The 13,298-nt window shown below is 43.0% G+C and overlaps 1 protein-coding gene across 1 annotated transcript; it reads right to left on the bottom strand.

Annotated features, from left to right (window-relative positions):
• Positions 1-37: 37 nt before the first annotated feature.
• Positions 38-4,632, bottom strand: cssa17h10orf53 (chromosome ssa17 C10orf53 homolog). The gene is made up of 3 exons (XM_014151548.2): positions 4,218-4,632; positions 3,929-4,048; positions 38-977 (listed from the first exon to the last, which is right to left on the bottom strand). Exons 1-3 carry the CDS (start codon positions 4,309-4,311, stop codon positions 913-915), a joined length of 279 nt encoding a protein of 92 aa, XP_014007023.1. The 5' UTR covers positions 4,312-4,632; the 3' UTR covers positions 38-912.
• Between the last annotated feature and the right edge of the window lie 8,666 nt (positions 4,633-13,298).

The raw sequence follows: 13,298 nt of genomic DNA on the forward strand, positions 1-13,298 counted from the left end.
GTTTCGAGGACAATCACGTAGGAGGCGTACTGTATTTATATGTGTGTGTGTGTGTGTGGGGGGGGCTTGATTGCATTGAAATGAAATGTGGTAAGTGCCATGAACCCCTATAAGCACCTCCATATGTTTTTGGTTAACTTTGAAGCTGACATTGAGCCTAGCCTCAGACGTAGCGTCCCAAATGGCACCCTATTCCCTTAAGAGTGCACTACTTTTGACCAGGGCTCTGGTCAAAAGTAGTGCACCGCATAGAGAATAGGGTGCCATTTGGGACGCGGCCAGACTGTGACTGTGTGGCAGTGTTTGCATGACTGTTTGGATTTTGCTTGCAGTGCAAATTTGGTCTGCTAATTTGGTCTGTGGTTTGACCGATGGGGTATGATTCTATTAGTGCACAATCCCTCCCATAAGGCTAATTGAGAATGGATTGCAGAAGTAATCATATTCAGATGAGGAGAGAGACCACAGGAAGCAGATCTAAGAATGGTTGTATGCCAAAGGTTAAGGGAATTATTTGGATTTTGTAATGTATGTTTTCAGACAGGGACCAGACACAAAATTGTCTGAGGCAATATTGACAATGATAGAGTAACTATAGCACAGTCAATCACCACTAAATAAAAATCATAAGAAACTATAATGACTACATTTCGCAATTAGCATGTTGCAGTCTCTCACGACAGACTGTTGAGATGACCAGCATACACGGCACATTTGATTCTGGGTCTCCGAGATTATGTAGCAATAAATACAACAACACTTGACTTAATGCTGGAGAATACTATTGTATGGTACTATAATGCTTGTCATCAAAAAAATACAAAAAGTGTCTGTTGCTGTGTTTCTCTTCAGGTTTACTACTAGATTAGATTCATCCCCTTGACCAATCTCCTGGTAGAGTGTGGGTGTATCTCAGTATGCATTCTGCACAGCACTGACGGCCTCCTTGCATAGGGGGTCCAGTTTCCCATCTCCTCCTGTGGAAGGCAGAATAAAGGACTGTTACTCTATAAACACAATGTACTCAATGCTATTGTGACTTCATAATCAGTGACTTTGACAATCTGATAAATCAGAACACTCTATGAAGATGGCAGATGGCTCTAGAAGAGGGGTTTTCAATCTTTTCTTGCCCAGAGACCCCCTCCCAGGCAAATTGGCGACCCAGGGATCCCCATCATACGCTAGCAAAAATGTTTTGTCACGTCTTGTTTCAACGTGCCACCTTTCCAACAAGTCAGTTTGTCAAATGTCTGCCCTGCTAGACCTGCCCCGGTCAACTGTAAGTGCTGTTATTGTGAAGTGGAAACGTCTAGGAATAACAATGGCTCAGCTGCGAAGTGGTAGGCCACACAAGCTTACAGAACAGGACAGCTGAGTGCTGAAGCGCATAGCATGTAAAAATTGCCTGTCCTCGGTTGCAACACTCACTGAGTTCTAAACTGCCTCTGGAAGCAACGTCAGCACAAGAACTGAAATGGGTTTCCATTGTCGAGCAGCCGCACACAGGCCTAAGATCACCATGCGCAATGCCAAGCATCGGCTGGAGTGGTGTAAAGCTTGCCGCCATTGGACTCTTGAGCAGTGGAAACACGTTCTCTGGAGTGATTAATCACGCTTCACCATCTGGCAGTCCGACGGGAAAAAAAATCTGGGTTTGGCGGATGCCAGGAGAATGCTACCTGCCCCAATGCATAGTGCCAACTGTAAAGTTTGGTGGATGAATAATTGTCTGGGGCTGTTTGTCATGGTTCGGGCTAGGCCCCTTAGTTCCAGTGAACAGAAATCATAACGCTACAGCATACAATGACATTCTAAACGATTCTGTGCTTCCAACGTTGTGTCAACAGTTTGGGGAAGGCCCTTTCCTGTGTCAGCATGAAAATGCCCCCATGCACAAAGTGAGGTCCATACAGAAATAGTTTGTTGAGATCGGTGTGGAAGAACTTGACTGGCCTGCACAGAGCCCTGACCTCAACCCCATCGAACACCTTTGGGATGAATTGGAATGCTGACTGCGAGCCAGGCCTAATCGCCCAACATCAGTGCTGTAACGATGTGCGCTGAGAGTCAGGAGGGAAATTCAGGGAGTGAGTGTTTTAATAAATTAACACAACACAAAAATAAGAAACACGAACAATGTACAGAACTGACACAGGAACAGAAACAATAACGCCTGGGGAAGGAACCAAAGAGAGTGACGTATACACGGAAGGTAATCAGGGAGGTGATGGAGACCAGGTGAGTATGATGACGTGCAGGTGCACGTAACGATTGTGACAGGTGTGCGCCATAACGAGCAGCCTGGTGACCTACAGGCAGGAGAGGGAGCACATGTGACAAGTGCCCAACCTCACTAATACTTTTATGACTGAATGAAAGGAAGTCCACACAGCAATGTTTCAACATCTAGTGGAAAGCCTTCCCAGAAGAGTAGAGACTGTTATAGCAGCAAACTCCATATTAATGCCCATGATTATGGAATGAGATGTTCGAGGAGCAGGTGTCCACATACTTTTGGTCTTGTCGTGTATGTCATTTTCTTAACCCATCTAGTGACTAAATTAACAGCATTGGTTTCAAGTATCATGCTAGCTAGTCTTGGGTGTACGCCTAGGAGAAGTTACAGGAGAGACGGGTGGGATGAAAGTAACACAATGTAAACTGATGACCTGGAATACAATAAAATAACTTTAAGCACAGGTCATTGTCTCCTCCAGCTCATATTGCTTTTATAATGTTAGAAAAATATCAACAAGTGACTGAATGTTTGAAAATGATATATGACATCATTAGAATTAATTGGCTTGGTGGATCAGCTTCTCACATAAGCTTTTATCGACAGGTTAGTGGTTAAAAATATATATCTTTATGATTCTGGGGGTCAATAACCTTGTATCAAGCCATGGAAATGTGATAAGCATGATGAGTTTGCCTTTTTAGAAGAGAATAAAAGACATTGATTCTATCAAGGCACGAGGAGCGCGCATGACAAGGACAACTGGAGCATAGCATGACTAGTAATTGAAAATCATCTACTACATTCTCATTAAAGTTAGATTAGACAATTATGCTTAATATAGCTATTATGTGATCCAATTCAGTCTGATTAATATTGTAAGGCAAACAATTGTGGTTTCGCAAAATTGCGATGTTGACGCATGGTTCGTTTTCCTAAATGTCGAACCTATATAGCATGACTTACTCAAATCGGCACACACATGAACTTATGGCTGGTAGTACATTGGTAGAAATGAACGAGCGTTACAACCCAGAAACATGGAGACGAGACAAATATTGTGCACTCCTCGCCAGCTGTTACTCCCGTCCCGCAGGCAAGTACAAAAGTAACATTGCGGTCGTTCTGTTCTCAGTCTGTTTAATTTCAACTCATTTACCATAGAAATGAAATTACAGTTGCTAATGGTAGAGGACACATAAGTTGTTTGTCGTACAATATGGTGTCTCTAGCTCTATCGATCTCTGAGTAATTAGAAACTAAAACAAAAAGCGTTACTTTCGTCACAGTTCTCCCCTATGTGTAATTGGCAGTTGAGAAATAAAGTTGACGTCATTAGAAATAACATATTGTCCTATTTCCTACTGTAGGTATGTAATTCAAAATGTGTGTATTTTGTTGTTGCTAGCAATATTCAGAAAAGAAATTTAGCTACTTTTTTGTTGCTATATTGCTATATTTTCGCGGACCCCTAGAGTGGTGGCAGACTCTAGGTTGAATACCCCTGCTCTAGAATGAGGTTTTTCACAGATGAGGTCACAATCAGAGAGTGGATAACGGTTAAATCCATGTGCATTCAGTTTCAGTATGCTTACCTCACTCTATGAAAACGATACATGTCACAATTGACCACAGGTAAGATTCTGTACAATTTGACAGAGTAATCTACAGTATCTACATTGAATTTACCAAACTCCAGCTGTTTTATGCTGCATGTATAGACACATTCTCCATTGACCACAAGTTCCACCTTGTTCCAATCGGACATTTTCTCCAAGACACTTTGATGTCCATTCTCTTTCAATGCAGCTAGGAAAGTGAGAATACATGGATGAGTGATATTATCAGGAAAACCAAATGGTAGGCTACAAACTACTCCCTTATATAAAACTAAAACGCACTTTAAAAATGCACACAAGCCACTTTATGACGCTGCAATAGGCACACTTATTTGAATGTAGCCAAGGATTATATCTACCTTGGAGGCCAATCAGACGGAACGTTCTGTGATCCACGATGCCACATGATTTATAAGGGCCGTAGCGCACGATAACTACTGCATTTCGAGGCATTACGCCTATTACCAACTAAACCTCTTATATGTCCTGGATTAATCGCCGGCCTGTGTCACGCACAGCAGTGTTCCTAACGACGGGACGCGACAGTCATCTCCAAGGAAGTCATTTGCTGGTTTGGTGTGACGTCACCGTGAAGCCCTTCTGTAGAGAAGTCACCGCTCAATGTAATGCCGCGTTTATTAACTAGTCAAAACAAGGAAACTCTGAAATTTCAGACTTGCTAACTGTTTGTAGTCACACACATGCCGCATTCATTCAGTTAGCAAGGCGGGAATGTACGAGTTTCCTAGATAAGACTAGCACATGAACGCGGCATAACACATGCTGCCTGCAAGTTACAGTATGAGTTATAAAATCATAGTTTAGTTTACGCGTAGACCGCAGAGTTTAACGCATTTATGACAGCATAGTGGCTGTACGTCATAATCAACAACGTTATCAGCATATGGATGTTGCGGTCCTCTTTTGAAATACCCTTTACTGAGTCTTTGGTTAAACACTTCAATTTGGTTAAATTACCTTATGTCATGTTATGTATGGTAAAGTGATTACATTTTACACTGAAGAGGTTTGTGTGTTTACAGGTGCTACATTACCCTGTGGTACTAAAGTAATCTATGGGCCATATGCTATCCTGCAAGCTAAGACACTTAAGTTATAAAGGTGCTCTGGTCACACCTCAACGGAACACACCACACTCCCAAACACCTCCTGCTCTAGCCATAGGAGCGAATGACATCACTGCCCAGGCAGTCTTTTGAGTTGACTTTGGGTTTGTCTGTGGGTGAGGCAGGCAAATGCATCATGAGAACACTTTTGAGGGATGCCGCTTGTCCTGAGATTGAATTGATTGAGACCTTTGGCTCAATTTCATGAATAAGCAAAGTCACGCAGTGACAAAAAACACTCTGAGGCATAAATCTCACACACATATGCCTATATGAATCACACACAACCCCCATGTGCATGATCATCACATACACACACACACACACACACGCAGGCACACACACACACGCAGGCACACACACACACACGCAGGCACACACACACACACGACACACACACACACAGAGCAGCATTTGTCAACATCTAAGAGACCAAGGGGAGGAAGAGGGTTTTAGTACACTCCAGCTTTCATCATTGTGGAATTTAGCATTCACAGCCTGTTCCAAAGGGCCTGTATTCTGTTCCCATGACTCTAAAACACATGACACTGAGGGTGATTGTCTCCTGTGATTAGATTTGTTCTGAACACAGACGATCACTTGGATTCTCTTTAAAATGAAGTCACATTTATGATTCTACAATCACAACACAGCAAAACGATCTCATTTTGTAAATATGTTGCTGATTTTGTTTTTCAGATTGAGGAACCTCTAACGCTAGTCTTCCCTATTCATTCTCTAAAATCATTTGTATCTAATAAAATATTTCATTGATAAGCATAGGGAAGTGCAGGTAAAGTGACACGTAATTTCCTTACTCAACCCAGTTAATCTCTAAAATCTTTTCACAATGTGCTCCACATCTTTAGCGTTTAATCAGATCATGGAAAGACCTTCCTAAATCACTATCCACTTGATTCTGTAGCATCAACATAATCTGGGTAAAAGCTGCCTCTGGAAATACCAATGATCTGTCTAGATTCTCTCCCTCCTCTCTCTCCTCTCTCTGTCTTTGTCTTCTCTCTGCCCTCTCTCTCTCTCTCTCTCTCTCTCTCTCTCTCTCTCTCTCTCTCTCTCCGCACTCTCGCTCTGCCCTCTCTCTCTAAGGGCTTTATTGGCATGGGAAACATGCTTACATTGCCAAAGCAAGATAAATAGATAAAACAAAAGTTAAATAAACAATTAAAAATGAACTGTAAACATTACACTAACAAAAGTTCCAAAGAATAAAGACATTTCAAATGTCATATTATATATGTATATACAGTGTTGTAATGATGTGCAAATAGCTAAAGTACAAAAGGGAAAATAAATAAACATAAATATAGGTTGTATTTACAATGGTGTTTGTTCTTCACTGGTTTCCCTTTTCTCGTGGCAACAGGTTACAAATCTTACTGCTGTGATTCACACTGTGGTATTTCACCCAATAGATATGTTTATCAAAAATGGATTTGTTTTCGAATTCTTTCATACATTTGGCAAGAGGCTAGGAAGTGCAGCTCAGTTTCCACCTCATTTTGTTGGCAGTGTGCAAATAGCCTGTCTTTTCTTGAGAGCCAGGTCTGTCTTTGGCTGCCTTTCTCAATAGCAAGGCTATGCTCACTGAGTCTGTACATAGTCAAATATTTCCTTAATTTTGGGTCAATCATAGTGGTCAGGTCAATTCTTTCCAATGTGTTAAGTAATTGTCTTTTTGTTTTCTCATGATTTGGTCGGGTCTAATTGTGTTGCTGTCCTGGGGCTCTGTTTGTGTTTGTGAACAGAGCCCCAGGACCAGCTTGCTTAGGGGGCTCTTCTCCAGGTGAATTTCTCTGTAGGTAATGGCTTTGTTATGGAAGGTTTGGGAATCCCTTCCTTTTAGGTGGTTGTAGAATTTAACGTCTCTTTTTGGATTTTGAAAATTAGCGGGCTATCGGCCTAATTCTGCCCTGTATGCATTATTTGGTGTTTTACGTTGTACACAGAGGATAGTTTTTGCAGGATTCTGCATGCAGTCTCAATTTGGTGTTTGTCCAATTTTGTGAATATCTTGGTTGGTGAATGGACCCCAGACCTCACAACCATAAAGGGCAATGGGTTCTATAACTGATTCAAGTATTTTTAGCCAGATCCTAATTGGTATGCCAAATTATATGTTTCTTTTGATGGCATACAAGGCCCTTCTTGGGTCGTCTCTTAGATCATTCACAGCTTTTGTGTAAGTTACCTGTGCGGCTGATGTTTAGGCAGAGGTATACATAGTTTTTTGTGTGCTCTAGGGCAACTGTGTCTAGATGGAATTTATATTCGTGGTCCTGGCAACTGGACCTTTTTTGGAACACCATTATTTTTGTCTTACTGAGATTTACTGTCAGAGCCTAGGTCTGACAGAATCTGTGCAGAAGATCTAAGTGCTGCTGTAGGCCCTCCATGGTTGGGGACAGAAGCACCAGATCATCAGCAAACATTTGACTTCAGATTCTAGTACGGTGAGGCCGGGTGCTGCAGACTGTTCTTGTGCCCTCGCCAATTTGTTGATATATATGTTGAAGAAGGGTGGGGCTTAAGCTGCATCCCTGTCTCATCCCCCGGCCCTGTGGAAAGAAATGTGTGTTTTTGCCAATTTTAACCACACACTTTTTGTTGTTGTTTGTGTACATGGATTTTATAATGTCGTATGTTTTTCCCCCAACACCACTTTCCATCAATTTGTATAGCAGGCCCTCATGCCAAATTGAGTAAAAAGCTTTTTTGAAAACAACAAAGCATGAGAAGACTTTGCCTTTGTTTTGGTTTGTTTGTTTGTCAATTAGGGTGTGCAGGGTGAGTACGTGGTCTGTCATGCGGTAATTTGGTAAAAAGCCAATTTGACATTTGCTCAGTACATTGTTTTCGCTGAGGAAACGTACGAGTCTGCTGTTAATGATAATGCAGAGGATTTTTCCAATGTTGCTGTTGACACATATCCCACTCTAATTATTGGGGTGAAATTTGTCTCCACTTTTGTGGATTGGGGTGATCAGTCCTTGGTTCCAAATATTGGGGAAGATGCCAGAGCTGAGGATGATGTTAAAGAGTTTAAGTATAGCCAATTGGAATTTGTGGTCTCTATATTTGATCATTTAATTTAGGATACCATCAACGCCATAGGCCTTTTTAGGTTGTATTTTGTCCTGTAGTTCATTCAATGTAATTGGAGAATCTAGAGGGTTCTGGTAGTCTTTAATAGTTGATTCTAATATTTGTATTTGATCATGTACATGTTTTTGCTGTTTGTTCTTTATTATAGAGCCAAAAAGATTGGAGAAGTGGTTTATCGATACATCTCCGTTTTGGATCGATATCTCTTCGTGTTGTTTTTGTTTGTTTAGAGTTCTCCAATTTTCCTAGAAGTGGTTAGATTTGATGGATTCTTCAATTACATTGAGCTGATTTCTGACGTGCTGTTCCTTCTTTTTCCGTATTGTATTTCTGTATTGTTTTAGTGATTCACCATAGTGAAGGCGTAGGCTCAGGTTTTCTGGGTCTTTATGTATTGGGTTGGATAGGTTTCTCAATTTCTTTCTTAGGTTTTTGCATTCTTCATTGTTATAAATTTTCTTAGGTTGTCTGCTTGACATTTTTAGATTTGATAGGGAAGCTGAGAGGTCAAATATACTGTTTAGGTTTTCTACTGCCAAGTTTACACCTTCACTGTTATACTGAAACATTTTGTCCAGGAAATTGTCTAGAAAGGATTGGATTTGTTGTTGCCTAATTGTTTTTTGGTAGCTTTCCACACTACTTTCCTTCCATCTATAGTATTTCTTAATATTATTCAGTTCCTTTGGCTTTGATGACTCATGACTGAGCATAGCTCTGTTCAAGTAGAGTGTGCTTTTGCTGTGATCTGATAGGGGTGTCAGTGGACCGACTGTGAATGCTCTAAGAGACTCTGGGTTGAGGTCAGTGATAAAGAAGTTTACAGTACTACTGCCAAGAGATGAGCTATATATGTACCTACCATAGGAGTCCCGTCAAAGCCTACCATTAACTATGTACATACCCAGAGTCCAACAGAGCTGCAGGAGTTGTGACCCATTTTTGTTGGTTATGTTGTCGTAGCTGTGTCTAGGTGGGCATATGGGGGAGCGAATGCTGTCACCTCCAGGTAGGCGTTCGTCCCCCTGTGTGCTGAGGATGTCAGGTTCTTGTCCAGTTCTGGCATTTATGTCGCCACAGACTAGTACATGTCCCTGGGCCTGGAAATTGTTGATCTCCCCCTCTATGATGGAGAATCTGTCATCGTTAAAGTATGGCGATTCTATTGGGGGGATATAGGTAGCACACATGAGGACATTTTTCTCTGTAGAGATAATTTCCTTATTAATTTCTAGCCAGATGTAAAATGTTCCTGTTTTTATTAATTTAATAGACTGGGTTAGGTCTGCACTATACTAAACAGCATACCCCATGAGTCTCTTCCCTGTTTCACATCAGGTAGTTTGGTGGATGGGACTTCCAGCTCTCTGTAGCCTAGAGGGCAACCAGTGGGTCCATCTCCTTTATGCCATGTTTGTTGTTTGATGAAAATGTCTGTATTTTCAATTTCTTTGATGAAGTCTAGGTTCCTTCTCTTTAGGCCAAAGGCAGATGACCTCAGACATTGTATATTCCAGGATGAGATAGTAAAAGCTTTGTGTTCCATCTTAGGTCACAGGATGGAGCTTGGGTGGGCGGGGGTTGGGCCTGTTGTTCTGCTCACGGCCTGGGCATATGTCCTGCTGTTATGTTGAGGTTCTTGCCGCAGGGGCGGGGGCGGGGGGGCATGGGGTGGGCAGAAGGGGCTTAGGTCTGATATGTGGGGGCCTACAGTTGAAGTCGGAAGTTTACATCAATCAATCAATCAATCAAATGTATTTATAAAGCCCTTCTTACATCAGCTGATGTCACAAAGTGCTGTACAGAAACCCAGCCTAAAACCCCAAACAGCAAGCAATGTAGATGTAGAAGCACGGTGGCTAGGAAAAACTCCCTAGAAAGGCCAGAACCTAGGAAGAAACCAGGCTATGAGGGGTGGCCAGTCCTCTTCTGGCTGTGTCAGGTGGAGATTATAACAGAACATCGCCAAGATGTTCAAATGTTCATAGATGACCAGCAGGGACAAATAATAATAATCACAGTGGTTGTCGAGGGTGCAACAGGTCAGCACCTCAGGAGTAAATGTCAGTTGGCTTTTCATAGCCGATCATTCAGAGTATCTCTACTGCTCCTGCTGTCTCTAGAGAGTTGAAAACAGCAGGTCTGGGACCGGTAGCATGTCCGGTGAACAGGTCAGGGTTCCATAGCCGCAGGCAGAACAGTTGAAACTGGAGCAGCAGCATGGCCAGGTGGACTGGGGACAGCAAGGAGTAATCAGGCCAGGTAGTGCTGAGGCATGGTCCTAGGGCTCAGGTCCTCCGAGAGAGAGAGAGAAAGAAAGAGAATTAGAAAGAGCACACTTAAATTCACACAGGACACTTGCGTACTATTGCTTGTACAGATGAACGTGGTACCTTCAGGCATTTGGAAATTGCTCCCAAGGATGAACCAGACTTGTGGAGGTCTACAATTTTTTTTCTGTGGTCTTGGCTGATTTCTTTTGATTTTCCCATGATGTCAAGCAAAGAGGCACTGAGTTTGAAGGTAGGCCTTGAAATACATCCACAGGTACACCTCCAATTGACTCAAATGATGTCAATTTGCCTATAAGAAGCTTCTTAAGCTTTGACATCATTTTCTGGAATTTTCCAAACTGTTTAAAGGCACAGTCATTTTAGTGTATGTAAACTTCTTACCCACTGGAATGGTGATACAGTGAATTATAAGTGAAATAATCTGTCTGTAAACAATTGTTGGAAAAATTACTTGCACAAAGTAGAAATGTGTGGAGTGGTTGAAAAACTAGATTTAATGACTCCAACCTAAGTGTATGTTTGTTACATCCTGCCTGTTTGGCCCTGTCCGGGCGTATCATTGGATGGGGCCACAGTGTCCCCCGACCTCTCCTGTTTCAGCCTACAGTATTTATGCTGCAGTAGTTTATGTGTCGGGGGGCTAGGGTCAGTCTGTTATATGAAGGAGACGCATTCTGTCTCCTAGAGATGAACGCACTTTGGTGCGAAAAGTGCAAATCAATCCCAGAACAACAGCAAAGGACCTTGTGAAGAAGATGGAGGAAACAGGTACAAAGGTATCTATATCCACAGTAAAATGAGTCCTATATCAACATAACCCGAAAGGCCGCTCAGCAAGGAAGAAGCCACTGGTCCAAAACTGCCATAAAAAAGCCAGACTACGGTTTTCAACTGCACATGCGGACAAAGATCGTACCTTTTGGAGAAATGTCCTCTGGTCTGATGAAACAAAAATAGAACTGTTTGGCCATAATGACCATCGTTATGTTTGGAGGAAAAAGGGGGAGGCTTGCAAGCCAAAGAACACCATCCCAACCGTGAAGCACGGGGGTGGCAGCATCATGTTATGGGAGTGCTTTGCTGCAGGAGGGACTGGTGCACTTCACAAAATAGATGGCATCATGAGGATGGAAAATTATGTGGCTTATTGTAGCAACATCTCAAGACATCAGTCAGGAAGTTAAAGCTTGGTCGTAAATGGGTCTTCCAACTGGACAATGAACCCAGGCATACTTCCAAAGTTGTGGCAAAATGGCTTAAGGACAACAAAGTCAAGGTATTGGAGTGGCCATCACAAAGCCCTGACCTCAATCCCATAGAACATTTGTGGGCAGAATTGAAAAAGCATGTGGGATCAAGGAGGCCTACAAACCTGACTCAGTTACACCAGCTATGTCAGGAGGAATGGGCCACAATTCACCCAACTTATTGTGGGAAGCTTATGGAAGGCTATCCAACACGTTTGACCCAAGTTAAACAATTTAAAGGCAATGCTACCAAATACCTATGGAGTGTATGTAAACTTCTGACCCACTGGGAATGTGATGAAAGAATTAAAAGCTGAAATAAATCATTCTCTCTACTATTATTCTGACATTTCACATTCTTAAAAAAAAGTGGTGATCCTAACTGACCTAAGACAGGGAATTTTTACTAGGATTAAATGTCAGGAATTGTGAAAAACTGAGTTTAAATGTATTTGGCTAAGTTGTATGTAAACCTCAGACTTAAACTGTATATAGGGTGTGGCCAGGGTTTGCTTGGGGTGGTCTTGGGTGTGGCTGGTGATGCTGTGGCCTCTGTGCAGGTCCTTCAGGAGGGGGTCTTGCAGGTCTGGGATGGTGTCTCGCTGGTCTGGGAGGTTTGTCTGTTGCTCTGTTGCTCCTTTCTGAGGTGCTGGGGCTACGGTTAAGGTTGACGTCCTTCACGGTCCTGGCAAAAGTTGGGATTGCTGCCTTGTAGAGGTGGACCTGGTCATAAAGGCTGTTAAAATACAGGGTGGAGTGGTGGGCCAGGTAGATTAGGTTTGAGGCACAGTCTCACGAAATTCATGCATTCACCCGCTGTATGGTGGCAGGGTGAAAGTATATTCGTGGTAGCAGGGTGGAAATAACCACTTGTTCAATCACTCCCTTGAGTGCTGTGGCCACCCTTTCATGCTGGGCCCTCAGGTCATTTATGCCTGTGTGAATTATGATGTGGCTGGGGGACCCTAGTCTGTCCTCTGACAACAGCTCCAGGGCATGCCTAGTGTTTGGGCACCAGAGTTTAGCCACTTTGTGTTTGGGAAAAAGTTGATCCTCTTGAATGTATTTGCCATTTGAGTCAATGAGGAGCACATTCTCTGGCTTTTGTGTGTCCTCAGTGGATGTGTGGGGGTTGTCAAGAGAGCTATCAGGGGAGCTCACAGGGGGCCTGTTAGGAGGGTGTGGGGTCTGTAGGGTTGGTGGGTCCTGTGTTGTCTGTCCCATTGTGGTGTTGAGGTTGTGGTCCGGGTCTGAGGTGGGCTGTTCTGCTGGCTGTGAATCTCTCCTGCCATTGTTAAGTGCTAATTGAAATTGCCAGGTCAGTTTTGTCTTTGCAGTTTGGTAGCTTATGTAACCAATGTGAAATGGCTAGCTAGTTAGCGGGGTGCGCGCTAATAGTGTTTCAATCGGTGACGTCACTCGCTCTGAGACCTTGAAGTATTTGTTCCCCTTGATCTGCAAGGGCCGCCCGCGGCTTTTGTGGAGCGATGGGCAACGATGCTTCAAGGGTGACTGTTGTCTGTGTGCAGAGGGTCCCTGGTTCGAGCCCAGGTAGGGGCGAGGAGAGGGACAGAAGCTATACTGTTACATTGATGCTGTTGACCCGGATCACTGGTTGCTGTGGAAAAGGAGGAGGTCAAAAGGGGGGT

Source organism: Salmo salar, chromosome ssa17 (assembly GCF_905237065.1).
Source record: "Salmo salar chromosome ssa17, Ssal_v3.1, whole genome shotgun sequence".
NCBI lineage: Eukaryota > Metazoa > Chordata > Actinopteri > Salmoniformes > Salmonidae > Salmo > Salmo salar.

Bases quoted from the DNA above. Each gene is read 5' to 3' on its own strand.
- cssa17h10orf53 (XM_014151548.2), bottom strand. From the start codon at position 4,311: ATGCCTCGAAATGCAGTAGTTATCGTGCGCTACGGCCCTTATAAATCA. The intron at 4,049-4,217 runs GTAGATATAATC...TCACTTTCCTAG, and splicing joins CCGTCTGATTGGCCTCCAAG to CTGCATTGAAAGAGAATGGA. The intron at 978-3,928 runs GTAAATTCAATG...TGCCTTCCACAG, and splicing joins CATAAAACAGCTGGAGTTTG to GAGGAGATGGGAAACTGGAC.